The 18,722-nt window shown below is 42.9% G+C and overlaps 1 protein-coding gene across 1 annotated transcript in view; it reads left to right on the top strand.

Moving 5' to 3' along the window:
- UNC13C (unc-13 homolog C) overlaps nt 1-18,722 on the top strand; it is a 393,542-nt gene that overhangs the window by 347,757 nt on the left and 27,063 nt on the right. Inside the window, exons 28-29 of the mRNA XM_069982623.1 lie at nt 4,731-4,811; nt 18,001-18,148. Coding sequence (XP_069838724.1) covers nt 4,731-4,811; nt 18,001-18,148 — 229 coding nt within the window. The remainder of the gene's footprint in view (nt 1-4,730; nt 4,812-18,000; nt 18,149-18,722) is intronic.

Raw genomic sequence — 18,722 nt, 5'->3', positions numbered from 1 at the left:
CCCATACCGCAAAGGGACCTCACTGGGTGTGCGCACACAGCTCCCAGGAAAGCCCCGCCCTGGCCAGATTTCATTGGCTTCTACACTCCGGGCTTCCTATCAGTCAAAATCAGACCCTGCCAGACCCCCGGCCCTAATCCGAGCATTTAGTATTAGGGTTAGGGTTAGGGTCTAACCCTCACCACAGCCCCAACCCTAACCCTCCTGATTAGCACCATCTCCGAGGGTTAGGGTTAGCGTTGTTGTGTGGGAAGGGGATAGTTTAATGATTGTAGTAACCCTAAGCTGACCCCCAACCCTAATACTAAATGCTCGGATTAGGGTCGGGGGTCCGGCAGGGTCTGATTTTGACTGACAGGAAGCCCGGAGTGGAGCACCCAATGAAATCCGTCCGGGGCGGGGCTTGCCTGGGAGTTGTGTGCGCGCACCCGGTGAGGTCCCTTTACGGTATGGGATTTAGTCACTACCCTGCACTATTCACTCCTGCAGAAACAGAGGGATGGAAGCTCCAATATCCACAGTAACACGGGGGGAGGACTGGTGTGTGTGGGGTCTGTATACAGGGGGAGAGGACTGGTGTGTGTGGGATCTGTATACAGGGGAAAGGACTGGTGTGTGTAGGGTCTGTGTACAGGGGGAGAGGTCTGGTGTCTGTGGGGTCTGTATACAGGAGGAGAGGACTTGTGTGTGTGGGGTCTGTGTACAGGGGAGAGGACTGGTGTGTGTGGTCTGTATACAGGGGGAGAGGACTGGTGTGTGTGGGGTTTGTATACAGGGGGAGAGGACTGCTGTGTGGGGGGTCTATATACAGGGGGAGAGGACTGGTGTGTAGGGTCTGTATACAGGGGAGAGGACTGGTGTGTGTGGGGTCTGTATACAGGGTGAGAGGACTGGTGTGTGTGGGGTCTGTATACAGTGGGAGAGGACTGGTGTGGGGGGTCTGTATACAGGAGGAAATGACTGGTGTGTGTAGGGTCTGTATACAAGGGAGATCACTAGTGTGTGGGGGGTCTGTATACAGGGGGACAGGTCTGGTGTGTGGGGGTTATGTATACAGGGGGAGAGGACTGGTGTGTGGGGGGGTCTGTATACAGGGGAGAGGACTGGTCTGCGTGGGGTCTGTAGACAGGGGAGAGGACTGGTGTGTGGGGGGCCTGTATACAGGGGGAGAGGACTGGTGTGTGTGGGGGTCTGTATACAGGGGAGAGGACTGGTCTGCGTGGGGTCTGTATACAGGGGAGAGGACTGGTGTGTGGGGTCTGTATACAGGGGAGAGGACTGGTGTGTGTGTGTGGGGGGATCTGTATACAGGGGGAGAGGAATGGTGTTTGGGGGGTCTGTATACAGGGGGAGAGGACTGGTGTGTGGGGTCTGAATACAGGGGAGAGGACTGGTGTGTGTGTGTGTGGGGGGGGGGTCTGTATACTGGTGTGTGTGTGGGGGGGGGTCTGTATACAGGGGAAGAGGACTGGTGTGTGGGGGGTCTGTATACAAAGGTAGAGGACTGGTGTGTGGGGGGTCTGTATACAGGGGGAGAGGACTGGTCTGTGTGGGGTCTGTATACAGGGGAGAGGACTGGTGTGTGGGGTCTGTATACAGGGGGCGAGGACTGGTGTGTGTGTGTGTCGGTCTGTATACAGACCCCCCACACACCAGACCTGTCCTCCTGTATACAGACCCCACACACCAGTCGCTCCCCCTGTTTACAGACCCCCCCACACACACACCAGTCCTCTCCCCCTGTATACAACCCCCCCCACACACACACACACCAGTCCTCTCCCACTGTATACAGACCCCCCACACACACCAGTCCTCTCTCCCTGTATACAGACCCAACACACCAGTCCTCTCCCCCTGCATACAGACCCTACACACCAGTCCTCCCCCTGTATACAGACCCTACACACCAGTCCTCTACCCTGTATACAGACCACACACACCAGTCCTCTCCCCTGTATACACAACCCACACACACCAGTCCTCTCCCCCTGTATACAGACCCCCTACACACACACACACACCAGTCCTCTCCCCCTGTATACAGACCCCACACACACCAGTCCTCTCCCCTGCATACAGACCCTACACACCAGTCCTCTCCCCTGTATACAGACCCCACACACACGGGTCCTCTCCCCTGTATCCCCCCATGTTACTGTGGACAGTGCAGCTTCCTTCCCTCTCTTTCTGCAGGAGTGAATGGTGCAGCAGCTCACTGCTTTCTGCTTCCTGCTTGTAAGGTCAACAAAACTCAGTCCCTTCTGGTCGAGGCCCCGCCCCTCCTGGTGACATCACACAGACTCCTCACTCCTGACCAAGTCAGAGATCAGAGTCAGAGATCAGATATCACTTCATTTTATTACCTGAATACTGCAAGCTAGGGGCTGCCTGGCAATTAAAGTGAAAGTTAAACTAAAACTGAATGGGGACTACTAACTACTGACATTTCACAGATCAGATATTACACATTATTTAATCAGAAGTCAGGTATAAGTAGTCAGGAGTCAAAGTCAGTAGTCAGAGTCAGTAGTCAGAAGTCCTGACATGTATAGTCTAGTCGATTTTAAATAAACATCACCTCATCTGATCTTTTCCTTTGACATTGGTGTTACTTCATTGAACACAGCAGCGTTTAAAACACCATTTGTCAATCCCATACCTGGCAAACGTTAACACAACTGAGCCGATTTTTGCACAAAAAGGGTTTGCACAAAAATCGGTCAGTATAAGTCCTGCTCGCCTTTTGGATGGGCCAGGGATGCAGTAAGGCAGGAAGGAGGCATGCCCTCCTCCTGCTCCTGATTTATCACGATTTACGCCTGATAGAAGGCATACATTGTGGCAACAATCACCTCAGATTCATCGGATTCACTAAGAGCCGCGTACCTCTCCCCAATTTTGGAATTGGGCATATTGGTGGTGATTTAACTAATATCACATACTGCATTAACTTAAAGATTTAGTTGTCCCAAGTAGAAGTAACAGATCCATAGACGGAAAGTTACAGACACAAGATGGCATTATTTACATGCTGTGTATTTAAAAATGATAATATAATTTATGTTTTTGTTTAATTACATGATAGTCACTTATTGTCTACAGGTGAAAAAAATGTGATGGAAGTGTTCCTTTTTGAAAAATTATAGGAAAGCGTATCAGACTCTCAAAAATAACCCTAAAAATACTACTAAAGTGGTTTTAAGTGTCACTGTCATTAGAACATTTTTTATTTATTTATTATGCTTTATGCTATGTTTGTTTGTTTGTTTGTTGTCTGTTTTTTTTCACGACTGTCATTGTGGCAACAAAACATGACCAATTTATGCAAATTACGTATGTAATTTGCATAACCCAGAGGCATTTTCGCACCAAAGTGACAGACATTGAAAAAAATAAAAAAAACAGCCACAAGACGTGCAAAAAAAAAAAAAAAAACAAACATTGTGTGAACATTGTCTTAAAACAAACCTATACTTCCTTGAAATCCAAGTCTAGTACCCTAAAGGCAGCTTTTTAGTCTTGTGCTGGTTTAAAAAAAAGACATTAAATGCAGGAAGTCCTGGCCAGTACAGAGTGTCACGGCTCAATGCGTCCATCAAATGACTGCTGTCTCTGTGAGCGCAGATGACTGTGACTTCCTGTGTTTAGTCTCTTTTTTTAACCAGCAGAGGACCAAAAGCTGCCTTTGGGAGATTGGACTTCAAGTAAGTTTAACTTTGTTTTATAGCATAATTATAAATTATGTTCAAAATCTGTTGTCTTAGATTTTGAAATAACAGTGATGCTTTAAGGCGAAATAGTTAAATTTATTAAAATGTCCTAGCCAAAGCCCAGAAGTGAACCTGAGAATCCATGGCCTGAAGACTGCTGTACACCAACACGAGCCAACTAACTTGAAGGAGTTAGAGCAGAATGAGCAGTGTAAATGGGTTAATGTAGCAAAATTGGCTCGACAATACAAGATTTCTTTACTCTTATAATAGCAGCTCATTACACTATGTTCATGTTCTATGTTCACACAACGTCAAAAAAATTGAAAGACGGACAATTTTCATATAAAAACCTTTTTGCCGTGATTTAACTGACTGCAATGGCAATGCATTGAAGTCAATAGGAAGATGGACGTCCAATGCACACGACGCATTGAATTACGGACATTTTTGCCGCGGACGTCAAAAAAGTCAACATGATCATTATTTTTGGACGTCTTTTGCAAACAGCAGATGTTTTCTATTACTTGTTCACTTGTTACTATTAAATTCAATGGACTTTTCAATTAAGCCACAAACTAGAATAATGTACACCAGTCATTGCACTAAGGGGTCACCAGGCTGCAAAATAATGTCCCTTATTTTAGACTGAAAAAAACATTGTGTGAACATAGCCTAATCAGGAAATAAAAACTCAGAAAAGAAAAAAAAATAAACTACCTTTGGCTTTCTAACAAGAATTAGAATAATAAGCACTGCAGGTAAGGCAGGTACTATTTTGGGGCAGTATCTCGGTTCTCACCTGTCATTATTCAGTGAAATGGTTGAATTCATAACAATTACATGAATTTCTCTAATTTAATAATCCTACTTAATCTACTGTGAATTATTTTTGCATGGGCCAAGAAATATAAAGGCAGCAGATTTTAGATTAATGAACATTTTTGGAACAAAATCATACACTAATATGTAGAAACTGGTTTAATTAGTTTTTATATTTATTAATTTTTTTTTTAGGATCATGTGATTCGAGAGGAAGCCAGAAGTCTCACGCCTCGACAGTGTTCAGTTATGGAGGTTGTTCTAGCCACAATTAAGGTACCTTGATCATCTATTAATAACAACAGCCTGGAAAGATAATTTACTATTTCAGCAGATGGTTATTTCTATAAAAATATTTATCAGACCCTGAAGCGCTTGTCTGCTATTTCATAGAGATTCTATAACAGATACAGTTACAATTTGCCTTTGGGACTATACAACATATTAAATATACATTCAATGTTCTCTCAACACAGGAGGAATGATAAGATTTTTTTTCAGACAGATGGTTGTAAAATGATTACTACAGCAATACAATATTGAATACTGAAGCATAGCACAAGGTAGAGAAATCTGTGTTATGTAGCATTGGGAATAGATATTGGAGTATCACATGGAATATCATTCATGCAAGACTCATGAAATATTTCTACTAAAGTATATCTGTCAATTAAAAAAATAATTACATATCTGCATGCTTTTATTAGATTACCCCTTAAGAGTGGCAAGCAGGTGATTTTAGTGCTTTCACTGCTGTTATTGAGTACCTGAGAGTCACCTCTATGGTGCAGAGATATTTCTTATTCTCTCCATTTCACATAGTTATTTCCCTAGTAAATAAAGCACATCACATGATCCTTTCTGCTCTGCAATGTGCTGGCTAATGATTTACACAGAGCATCACTATTGATGGCATGTAGGGGGGTGGGGGTTACTGATGCACTGGGTTTTGCAAGGTGGTATGTGAGCAAACATAAAAGCAACAGCAAGGAAATGATTACCCTAAGCATTAAACAGGCTGGCACTTTCCTGGAGAATAATTTATACAATACACTGCTAGAGAGGGTTGAGGAGTAGAGATGAGCGAACCTCGAGCATGCTCGAGTCCATCCGAACCCGAACTTTCGGCATTTGATTAGCGGTGGCTGCTGAAGTTGGATAAAGCCCTAAGGCTATGTAGAAAACATGGACATAGTCATTGGCTGCATCCATGTTTTCCAGACAACCTTAGAGCTTTAGCCAAGTTCAGCAGCCCCCGTTAATCAAATGCCGAACGTTCGGGTTCTGGTGGACTCGAACCCAAACCCGGTTCACTCATCTCTATTGAGGAGTTAAAGAGTTAGTGATGAACTGTTTTTGCAAGGTGCTATGAGCAGAAAGGAAGTAAAGAGAAGTATCAAACCATAAAAAGAGTTACAATACCCACTGCTGCTGCAGATTGAACCTCTAATTTACTCCAGACACTTACAGATGCAGGTACACGGCCTTTCTTTCTTTCCCCTTCCTCAGCATGTAGTGCTTAAGCCCCACCCCCACTTCCTGTAAAGATTAGAATTGTACACACAGTATGTGCTTTATACTCATGTTATCTACTGCAACTTTTTGCAGATTATAGACCAGGTGCAAGGATGATAAATCCTTTTTATAAATGTGCATGGGGTGCATGTTTCCAAGTTTCACAACCCTATAATTCCGGCTCTAGGTTGAGTCTGAGTTTCTCTTCTTCCATTTTATTTATTTGATGTAGTCTGGTGCTTGGTAAATAACGCCTCATCTGGTAGGAAGTAAGAAATATTCCAGTAGTAGCTAATTATATACAAACTGAGGTTGTCTTTGGCAAAATATGCCTAGTAATCTGCTGCCTTTAGCTGTTATATGCCCATTCAATAGCTTGCTAATATTTAATATACATCCTCTACCATAAAGGTATATCCATATTTGTAGATTAATATATATATATATATATATTTTTTTTTTTTTTTTTTCAAGAGATCCAATTTTCTCACAGCAAATTGAATCATTTTACTTAGCCTGGCCTTTCCCCATCAATGCATTGATGTAATAAGTCTGACATTTTCTTTCCATGACCCATGTTATGACTTTAGCGGTAAAGCATCTAAAGTCTGGTATGAGAATGAAAATAATCACTCCATTTTCACAGTATTTAAACTGAATAGAGGAGAATGTCATATTCCTTTGTAATCTATTCTTACATTATGCTTTTTATATGTGCTCTATCCCATTTTCTCTTTAATGTTTTTCTTTATTCCTTTAACGTGTTGCCATTTATTTTGATGCAATAATTTTTGCCCATAAGGGGATACATTTCTGTATTGTATAAATAATATTTAACCATAATACCCATTTAAGCTGCTTTCACATGTTCCAGCCTCAGGGCATATGTACTAGCTATTTTAAAAATTCAATACAAGCTCCAAGCATAAAATCATTACACAGCAACAATAGAAGTCTATAGGAAGAAGTCTATATGTTTTAACAATGTTTTTTCCTGTCCACTTTTTCAAAGAAAAAATGACGCCTGTCATTTTGAGGTCAAAATGACGTCCAACATTCAATGATGGCTGTTGGTACATTATTTTAGCTTGGGTGGACTAATTGCCCTTTGGGTGTGTCTTTTATTAAAAAGCCTGTTGAGTTGAATAGTAAAGATGGTGAGGGACGGTAAAAAGGAAAAACTGTGAACAACAAAAAAAATATTGTCCGTTGTTTGCAAATGATCATTATTTTAACATAAAGTTCTAAAGCAAAAATCAGACTGTAGAGGAGAGAAGAAATGGGTCTTGTGGCAGTGGAAAAGAATTATAGGAAGCATAAAACCGCCACTGATTATCAGTTTAGCAAGGTTGCTGATGTCAAGAGACAGAACATAATGGAGAAGGGGGACAAATAGAGGCTGCTTAAATGGCACCTACATTGTGCCACTATCTAGTGTCCAAGGTAGTCTGTTTAAATGATAATAGATCCTCTACCCTATGTACCATGGACCTTTATTCCTCCTAAGGAGTTGTACAAACAACCAAGAGGCCCAATAAGTGCATAAATAGCAATTTTTAAATACATCCCCTTTATCTGGCTCACTAAAGAATTATCAAAAATCTCCAATAAAACAGTGAGGCCAATGAAAGACTTTTATAAAGTACATATGGCAAACACTTCTGTTTAGACTATGTAGTCCTATAGAGTACATGCTATGCCTAGGTATATAGAATACTTTCTTATTTGTGCGCAATGCATCTATATGTCAATTCAGGGGTTGTTTTGGAATCAGAAGCATTAACCACAGGCAACTATTTTATTTTGAATTTTTCTTATAGGTTAATTTAATATATTTATTTTCTTTTTATTTATTTTTATTTTTTTTATCTCGGATAAATGTATAGGCTGGGGCAACACCAGAAGGCACAGTCAGAAACCAGATGTCATGGCCACACTGGTGATTACAGAAAGCTAGTAGTATTTAACCCCTTGCCTCCGCAGCCTGTTTTGGCCTTAATGACCAGGCTCATTTTTCAAAATCTGACCTGTCTCACTTTATGCGCTTATAGCTCAGTGATGCTTTAACGTATGCTAGCGATTCTGAGACAGTTTTTTCGTCACATATGGCACTTTATATTAGTGGCAAAATTTGGTCATTACTTTGTGTGTTTTTTGTGAAAAACATCAAAATATCATGAAAAATTTGAAAATTTTGCATTTTATGAACGTATGAAATTCTCTGCTTCTAAAAAAGGAAGTCATAGCACATAAATTAGTTACTAAATCACATTACCAATATGTCCTCTTTATTCTGGCATAATTTGGGAAACATATTTTACTTTTTTAGGCTGTTATGGGGCTTAGAAATTTATTAGCAAATTATCACATTTTGTGAAAGTTTCCAAAACTGATTTTTTTTAGGGACCAGTTCTTTTTTTAAGTTGATTTAGGAGGCTTGTATACTGGAAACCCCCATAAGTGACCCCCTTTTGGAAACTAGACACCTTAAAGAATTAATCTAGGGGTATAATGAGCATTTTAACCCTACAGGGGCTGGAGGAAAGTATTCACAATTAGACCTTAAAAAAATCGAAAATTTTAATTTTCCAATTATATATATGTTTAGATTAAAGTTTCTCCTTTCCAAAAGGAACATGAGAGAATCTGCACCCCAAAATTTGTAACGCAGGTTCTCTTGAGTACAACGGTACCCCATATGTGGGCGTAAACCACTGTATGGGCACACAGCCGGGCTCAGAAGGGAAGGAGCGCCAATTAGCTTTTTTAATGCAGATTTTTCTGAAAAAGTTTGAGCGCCAGGTGCGTTTGCAGTGCCCCTGTAGTGTCAGCAGAATAGAATCCCCCCAAAAGTCACTCCATTTTCGAAAGTACACCCCTCAAAGAATTCATCTTGGGGTAGGATGAGCATTTTGACCCCACATGCATTAGAGGAAAGTATTCAAAATTAGACAGTAAAAATGAAAAACACGAATTTTTCCAATAATATGTTCGTTTAGTTTAAAATTTCTCAATTTCACAAGGAAAAAGAGAAAAAAAGTACCCCAAAAATTGTAACGCAGGTTCTCCTGAATACAACGGTACCCCATATGTGGGCATAAACCACTGTATGGGCACACAGCGGGGCTCAGAAAGGAAGGAGCGCCAATTAGCATTTTCAGTGCAGATTTTGCTGAAGAAGTTTCTGAGCGCCAGGTGCGTTTGCAGCTCCCCTGTAGTGTCCGTAGAAAAGAACCCCCCCCCAAAAGTCACCCCATTTTGGAAAGTACACCCCTCAAAGAATTCATCTTGGGGTGTGGTGACCATTTTGACCCCACAGGTATTAGAGGAAAGTATTTAAAATTAGACAGTAAAAATGAAAAACTCGAATTTTTCCAATAATATGTTCGTTTAGTTTAAAATTTCTCAATTTCACAAGGAACATGAGAGAATCCGCACCCCAAAATTTGTAACGCAGGTTCTCCTAAGTACAACAGTACCCGATATGGGGGCATAAACCACTGTATGGGCACACAGGAGGGCTCAGAAGGAAGGGAGCGCCAATTAGCATTTTCAGTTCAGATTTTGCTGAAGAAGTTTCTGAGCGCCAGGTGCGTTTGCAGAGCCCCTGTAGTGTCCGCAGAAGAGAACCCCCCTAAAAGTCACCCCATTTTGGAAATTGCACCCCTCAAAGAATTCATCTTGGGGTGTGGTGACCATTTTGACCCCACAGGTATTAGAGGAAAGTATTCAACATAAGACAGTAAAATTTAAAAACTTGAATTCTTCCAATACTATGTTTGTTTAGTTTGAAATTTCTCAATTTCACGAGGAACAGGAGAGAAGCTGCATGCCCAAATCTGTAACGCAGGTTCCCCTGAGTAGAACGGTACCCCCATATGTGGGCATAAACCAATGTATGGGCACCCAGCCGGGCTCAGAAGGGAAGGAGCGCCAATTAGCATTTTCAGTGCAGATTTTTTCGAAGAAGTTTCTGAGCGCCAGGTGCGTTTGCAGTGCCCCTGTAGTGTCAGCAGAAGAGAACCCCCCCAAAAGTCACCCCATTTAGGAAAGTACACCGTTCAAAGAATTCATCTTGGGGTGCAGTGAGCGGTTTGACCCCACAGGTATTAGAGGAAAGTATTCAAAATAAGACAGTAAAAATGAAAAACTCGAATTTTTCCAATATATGTTTGTTTAGTTTAAAATTTCTCAATTTCACGAGGGATGGGAGAAAAAATGTACCCCAAAATCTGTAACGCAGGTTCTCCTGAGTACAACGGTACCCCATATGTGGGCATAAACCACTGTATGGGCACACAGCAGGGCTCAGAAGGAAGGGAGCGCCAATTTGCTGGAGCAAAACCGCAGCTAGTAATGGTTATTAGAATAGCGCAGTTACTAAAATACAATAAAAAAATGAGATTACAGGTAATGTGGGGTGGTTACGGATAATCTGGGGTGGTTATGGGCAACCTGCAGTGGTTACGGGCAACCTGCGGTGGTTACGGGCAACGTGGGGTGGTAACGGGCAACGTGGAGTGGTAACGGGCAACGTGGGGTGGTTACGGATAAACTGAAGTGCTTATAGGTAATCTGGGATGGGAACCTGTAACGTGCGGTGGTCGGGGGCAACGTGCAGTGGTCGGAGGCAACGTGCGGTGGTCGGGGGCAACGTGCGGTGGTCGGGGGCAACGTGCGGTGGTCAGAGGCAACGTGTGGTGGTTAAAGGCAATCTGGGGGGAATTACATGTGATTAGGGGCAACCTGGGGGGGTTACAGACAATCTGCGGTGGTTATGGGCAACATGGGGTGGTTACAGACAATCTGGGGTGGTTACGGATAAACGGAAGTGCTTATAGGTAATCAGGGGTGGGTACATGTAATTTTGGGTGGTTACGGCAATCTGGAGGGGGTCACTGGCAACGTGTGTGAGTTAGAGGCAACGTGCAGTGGTTAGAGGCAACGTGCGGTGGTCAGAGGCAATCTGGTGGGAATTACATGTGATTAGGGGCAACCTGGGGGGGTTACAGACAATCTGCGGTGGTTATGGGCAACATGGGGTGGTTACAGACAATCTGTGGTGGTTACGGGCAATCGGGGCTGATTACGGACCATCTGGAGGGGCTCACTGGCAATTTGGGGTGGTTACAGGCAACGTGCGGTGGTTATGGGCAACGTGCGGTGGTTATGGGCAACGTGCGGTGGTTATGGGCAATGTGCGGTGGTTATGGGCAACGTGCGGTGGTTATAGGCAACGTGCGGTGGTTATGGGCAACGTGCGGTGTTTATGGGCAATGTGTGGTGGTTATAGGCAATGTGCGGTGGTTATGGGCAACGTGCGGTGGTTATGGGCAACGTGCGGTGGTTAGTGGCAACGTGCGGTGGTTAGTGGCAACGTGCGGTGGTTATGGGCAACGTGTGGTGGTTAGTGGCAACGTGCGGTGGTTAGTGGCAACGTGCAGTGGTTATGGGCAATGTGCGGTGATTACGTGCAATCTGGGGCGGATACGGGCAATCTGGGGCGGATATGGGCAACCTGCGGTGGTTACGGGTAATTTGGGGGGGCTAGGGGTAATCTGGGAGTAAAGTGCAATTATTACTATAATAAAAAGTGTGTTTTATTTTTTTGTATGTTTTTCACTTTTTGTACTTTATACATTAATTTTCACTGTATTACTATGATTACTGTGATATTTTCTATCACAGTAATCATAGTTCAGTGACAGAGACCAAATTGGTCTCTGTCACTTTAAATTTTCTGAGATAACTGATTCTGGAGCGCATGCGCACTTCAGAATCAGCCTGGACGTCGAGGAGGACGGAGCTCCGTGGATCAGGTAACGTATGTGGGGAAGGGGGGGTGACTGGGGGACGGGGGTGACTGGGGGGGTGGGGGGCGACTTGGGGGGGGGGCACGGTGACACTTTTTATCCCCTGTCACCAATGATTTATGGTGACAGGGGATAAAAAGTGCTGTTCAGCACTGGGAACAGGCGATCGGCGGTATATAGTATATACCGCCGATCGCCTGCTCCGGGACCACACGGGGGGGTCCCCGATCACTGCCCCATGCTCTCCGCTACCTCCGGTGGCAGAGAGCATGGGGCTTTGATCACTAATTAATTTACATCCCTGCGAACAAACATCGTTTGTTCGCAGGGATGGGGGCGGCCATCTTGGATCTGATGGCCGCCCGGGTAGGGTGATCGGGGGCTGATCTGGGGTCTGAGGGGACATTTTTAATCTCCCCCCACCGTGGATTCACAGTGGGGGGAGATGAAAGCTATCGGCGGCGCCGGTAATGCCCGATACCGGCGGATCGCCGCTAAAACGGTAGTAGCGGCAATCCGCCGGTATCGGGGGACGAGGGGAGGGGGCCGGGGGACACAGATTGAGTAGCGGTAGGGGGAGGCAGCGTTCTGCAGCCTCCCCCCGCCGCCCGATCGGCGGGGGACACTGAATCTCCCCATAGACGCTGCGGTCGCATTGACCGCGGCGTTTATGGGGTTAACTGCCCCGGGGGGGGGAGCGCGGCTCCCCTCCGGGCAGTGGCAGCAGGAGGAGGCTGTGTGACACAGCCTCCTCCTGCTGCCCGATCTCACCTAGGGACAGAGGGGGGAGGCAGGGAAAGCATGACGTCCAGGGACGTCATGATGCATTCTGCCACTGCTTTTCATGACGTCCCTGGACGTCATATTGGGGGAAGGGGTTAAAGATGCCTGATATTTTCTAGCCTTTAGCTATTCTTAAAGCAAAAGAGGCAGGGGCGTAGCTAGGACTTCAGCCTAAGGGGGGCGAGTGAGTCTCAGTGGGTCCCCAACCAATTGTTACCTATAGGGAACCGCAACAGATGACAAGGCTTTCTGAATAATAAAGGGTATATTCTGCTATATTATAATGAATAGGGATTAAGAACAGTGTAAAAAACTTTCTATAGTTCACATATATAACTGTGTAAAAAAATAGGGGTTATCTGGAAATGGAAAAACATACAGTAGCTGCCTAGAAAACAAACAAAAAAAAAGTCTGCAACACTACAAAATGTACTTGTGAAAAAATAAGAAATTAATTTATTTACCCATCAAACATGTTTCAGACCACTGCTTGAAAATAGACCATGTAAAATGGTCTGAAATGTCACACCTATCTATAACTTTGTCTTCTATCTATCTATCCATCCATCCATTCTTCTATCTCTTTATCACAAATGTATCTGTCTAATATCTATCGGACGGCATGAGGACTACACCATATCTGATGGGCCTAGCATGGGGCACATACACTAGCTAAATGCTACAGCAAATTTTAGGATGTACAGTATTATAATAATAATACACATATATATAAAATGTTAAAATAAGACAGTTATACAAACAATACTTCAACACTTTGACTACTGCCATTATCACAACATAATGACTAATACCACTATACCAGGGGTGTCAAACTCCCAGCTCCAGCTGTTTCAAAACTACAATTTCCATCAAGCCTGGACAGACAAAAGCTTTAGCTGTCAAGGCATAATGGTAACTGTAGTTTTGCAACAGCTGAGATAAAGGGCTGCAGTTTAACACCTGTGCTCTATACAGCTATTGAATAACATCCACTATATAAACAAAATATTACTAATAATACCACATTTGTAAGAAAAATAATACTGCCATACTATAACCTCTACCCTCACCAAACAGTGACTGGATAATACCACTATACTGTGACTGAATAAAATCCACTATATAAAAACCAATATTCTTCCTAATCACTGACCATATAGAGCTAGAGACAGCTGTATACAGATTCTGAATATCCTATAAGTGATTATAGTGCAGTTACATCCAGTGCCTCAAAGGGGGCATCTTCTCTGCATGACGTTGAAATTTTTCCCACGTTTACTTTTCTTTTTTTCTCTCTCTGGCTCGGCCATCGTGAAGACTTCTTCTGAAAATGCCTAGACTCTGCTAGGCAAATATTTTAGGCTCCTTGCTAAAGCACCATCTCTGTGTGTTGCTCTTCACTGTTGCCCACTTTATGCCCCCATATAGTATTTAGACTTAGTCTAGCCCTCATATATTATGCAGGCTCCCCCTATGCCCTCATATAGTAAAAAGGCCACCATCTATACCAGGGGAGGATTTACTTTACCATAGGCCCTGGGCTGTTCACCAAGCCTGCCCCCTCCTCCACACACACACACACACACACACTAACTATGGCAGCACTAGCATGGCATTCATAGTATAGGATAGATAATGTCATAATGACCTAATTTGTGCAAAGTTGGGGTAAAAAGCAGCAATTATTTTAAATCATGGCAGAACTGTAGCCAGGAGACAATACACCACAAAAAGTCTTTTTGGGTGGCCATGGGCCCCCAGGAGCCTAAGGCCCCGGGCTACCGCCTGAAAAGGACCTATTATAATCCACTACTGATATATTCCCTCATATAGTAGATTAGTCCCCCCCCCCCGCACCTCCATACAGCAGAAAGACCCCCCTGTGCCCCCCATGTAGTAGTCATGCCCCTCTTTGCCTTCATAAAAGTTCAGCCTTTTCTGTGCATCCATATAGTAGTTAGGCCTTCTGTGCCCCAATATAGTAATTATGTCCCTCTTTTTCGATGTAGTAGTAGTTAGGGCTTTCTGTTCTCCCATTTAGAAGTTGGTGTCCCCTCTGTGCATCTATATAGTATTACCCACCCCCAGAAAGTAGTATCCTCCATTTAGGCATCCCCCTCCAGCACCATCTCCCATGTAGGTAATCTCCCAGTATGTATTCCTCATGCAGACATCCCCTCTGGCAGACACCTCCCTCCCCCAGCAGTAATGTCCCACAGGGAGGCATTGTCCCTGCGCGTCTGCAACACCGTAGTCTTCTGGAGTCACCTCTCTCCCTGCTCTGCAAGCTCTTTGAATGATGTCACTTGTGTGCAACAGCTCTAAGGGAGGGAGTGGCCCTCCCTGTGATTGGTGGGGGGGGGGTCAATGCTCTTTTCGTTTTGTCAATTACCCATCCACACTTAATTGTATGTGCTTCTCAGGAGAGCATGCAGGTAAATAGTTGGGCACAGAACCCAGGAGCCAAGTGGGCCCCCCAGGGACAGGGGGCCCGCACTTACTGGCCAGAGGCTCATTAAAGCCAACAAACATTTGTTGAGGCTGTCTGCAAAAAAATAGCTTTTGCAGACAGCATTAACTGGTGAAATTTTCAGTGGGCCCCCTGCCTGTGTGGGCCCCGGAGCAGCCGCCCCCTCTGCCCCCAACAAATTAGGCTACTGAAAAGAGGATATGATTATTAACCATTCTGGTATTTCACTTACTGTTGTTTTCTTTTCAACCTACTTTAGGCTGTCACATCTTACTTGAAAAATCCCACAGCATTTGCCATGTGCACTGCACCAAAAGTCACTTTTACCGTTCATTGCTATGGGGCTGTCATCAAGTGTCATATACAGTGAATAGTAAAAATGGCTTACTGTTCACAGAGCTGACTCTGAGGGATTCAGATAGTCTGATGTGCAGTCACAAGATCTGACTGTTAGACCAACAGAGCTGCCTGATTGAGAAGAATGCCACCTGTAAGAAAATTACCAGTACATCTCTTAAGTATATCCTAATGTGATGCTTTGCTGCCAGAAGCAAACTAATGATGCTGCTTTGACTTTGGTTTGAGACTATGTTCACATTACGTGAACACCCAGCCATTCCGTGACCCCAGACGCGTCATGGAACGGCAGATCTTAGCCCGGATCATCCCGGCCGGTACTTAAGTATCGGACGGGTGATCTTTCCGGCCGCCGAGCTCTGATGCGTGAACTGACAGGTCTTTCTGTGGCCGGAATTCACTGAATTCCGGACGCAGAAAACTGACATGTCATTTTTTTCCGGTGCTGCATGGGATCCCGGCCGGAGTGCATACGATGTGTGTACGCTCCGGCCGGGATGCCATTGAAAATAAGGCTATGTTACACACCTCAAAACTATGGCCGTAGTTCTGCGGCGAGAACTACGGCTGTAGTTTTACGTAGTGTGAACATAGCCTGAGACTGCTTATGAGGCTCATCTTATTAGGCACACATAGCAGGTCACAAAGCTGTCAAAAAATACAAGTGTCAGTCAAAACCCCCATCATGACATAGCCATGCCAGCCAAGGAGAACTTCATGATTTTTGGCAGAGTGCTGGGGTGGATGAAAGACCTAACATGCTTTCATCACCCTCTTTCCAGTGCTTGTGCCAGTATCCTGCAGCTCCACTGACTTCAATGCATTCCCTTGCATTCAATTATAATTCAGTAATAACGGACATTATTTAAAAAAAACAATAACAACACAGACGCCTTTTTTTTTTTTTTTTTTTTACACAGTGTGAACATAGCCAAAAACTGCACATGCTCGTTCTGAACTCCAAGATATACAACAAGCAGGCACAAAAACTAGATAACATGAGATATTTTGGAGGTACTGTAATTAATGAGCATTAGTAAGGTCATTGTTTTGGTAATTCATTATATTTGAATGTATAATTTATCCACCACTTGGGGAAAATAGACCATGATTATAATGTTGTTGCATAAAAATTAGACCAAATTTTAAGATTTCTGAACAGAAATCTTAGAAATGATGATGTCAATTCAGCTACAAACAGTAGTAGTAGGTAGCAGTAAATAAAAATGTGAAGGGCATGGATATACTATAAAATCACATATGTATATGCTTTTTGGTTCACTTCTTTTTTTTACTTCTTTTTTTGTACCATATTGAAAATGCAACAAAACAGTGGTCCTATTAAAATAGCCAATCAATAATATAAAATGATGCTTCAAAAAAGTCCTTACATCTGTGATTTGGGGTCTGGAAAGTATAGTCACATCAACACTTGATTGAACAAGGATTTCAATGGCTTTGTTTCCAGTTCTGTGTATGTCAGCTATGTGTCTCATAAGTGTGTCTCAAGTGCATCTTCTCCTTCTCACACAATCTGGTGCCTTGTTGTTATTAAGAACAATTTTTGTGTAGTAAGTGGAAATGTGGTTTGTGTTGAGTGGAAAACGCTATCATTCTTGACTTGGTAAAAAAGAAATAAAAATGTAAGGCTGTTCAAAGATCAACAAGACTTTTTATTTGAAAGGAGGCAAAATTCCCTTATTGTTTATGGTTAAATTGAATTTAGAAAGGGCAAGCCTCCAGCTGCGTCAGACCCACCATTCATTTGACTAGACAGAATGTATAAGGCAATACTTTTTTGTCTGGTTAAAATCTTGTAAAAGAATGGACACCAGCCAGAAACTGAACAGTTCCTATAAATGTCAATAGGCATTAGGAAGGAATTAGGCATACTCTTAAATGCTCCTATTATTAATGTTTGCTATTTTTAAAGACTATGGACCCTTTAGCAGTGATGTCTGTATGTAGAATAAACCAGCTTTCTAAATAGACTTCATTAGAAATTTCCTACCATTTAGCTGCTACCTGAAAAGACAAAGACAAACAAACTTTTTGGTCTTTCAGTGTTAGAGATAATAAGGGGGAGGGGGTGACACATCAGCTCAGACAGGATGGAGGAGAAGAGCCTTTTAGGGCAGCTCACATAGCCTCACAGCCTGGAGAGAAAGTGAGAGAGAGCTACAAGGGTGCTGCACCATAGTAAGTAGCATAGCAAACAGCTTTTGAAACTTGTCCATAGCCTTTGGAATGTTAAGGCTTTGTATAAAGTGCACGTAACCTAATCATGTAGTAGTTTCTTGTAAGGAATAGTGTATTTTCCACACGTAACATGCTGGCAGCTATTGACCATTGTGGTAAAGTATTGCTTCATGATTCAGAATTTCAATTATTTAAGTTACAAAAGCATTACAGTCACATTGTTTTGCATTAACCTTATTAGAACTTATGTAATTTATGTTTGTTGTTTGATTGGTTAATTTTCTTTTTTATAAGAAATCTCATGGTGCTAATACCTGTTTTACAATAGCAATACTTTCATGCTGGGGGAAGTGGATTGAAGAAGAACTTCTTGGAGAAAAGCCAAGACCTACAGTCACTGAAATATGCTCTCAGCCTCTACACTCAAACTACTGATGCTTTGATAAAAAAATTTATAGAAACTCAGACATCCCAAGGTAAGTCTGGCTCATTTTCATCCTAATAATTAAAATCAGAGGCATGGAGTAAAGATATGGAAATAGCCGACAGTGTTTAGAGCAGCTCTGGACTTGCTCTTTTCTTTATCAGTCAGTAAATTATGAGAATTGTCTTTAATGAATAGGTAGAGCTCTTCTCTCTTCCTTTGAACTGAAGGCATTTTATTGTCTTTGTATTTAAGAAACATAAAAACTATTTAAAAAGCAAATTGGAATCTGTTGCAGCCAGAAAAGTGACAAATGTATTGTTCTTTATTGCTGAAATTAGAAAGACACCTCAGTGGCTGCAAAGGCTTTATTCCCAACATAGTTAACCATACTTACAATACAAACGTGCTGAGATGTCTGGTGCAAAATCACATCAACACAGAAGTATTTATAGAGCTAGCACATGCCTTGATATCAGACACATTTCTGCATGCAACTCAATTACTAGCATTAACCCTATTTCGTAAAAAATAAAATGTGCATGTCTGTTATACAATAACTACAAAATAGGATATGCTTAATCAGACCTAAATATTTATTTAGTGTACAACCTTCACCATTATAT

Source organism: Dendropsophus ebraccatus, chromosome 1, assembly GCF_027789765.1.
Source record: "Dendropsophus ebraccatus isolate aDenEbr1 chromosome 1, aDenEbr1.pat, whole genome shotgun sequence".
NCBI classification, from domain to species: domain Eukaryota; kingdom Metazoa; phylum Chordata; class Amphibia; order Anura; family Hylidae; genus Dendropsophus; species Dendropsophus ebraccatus.
This window is presented reverse-complemented; position numbering and strand designations above follow the sequence as displayed.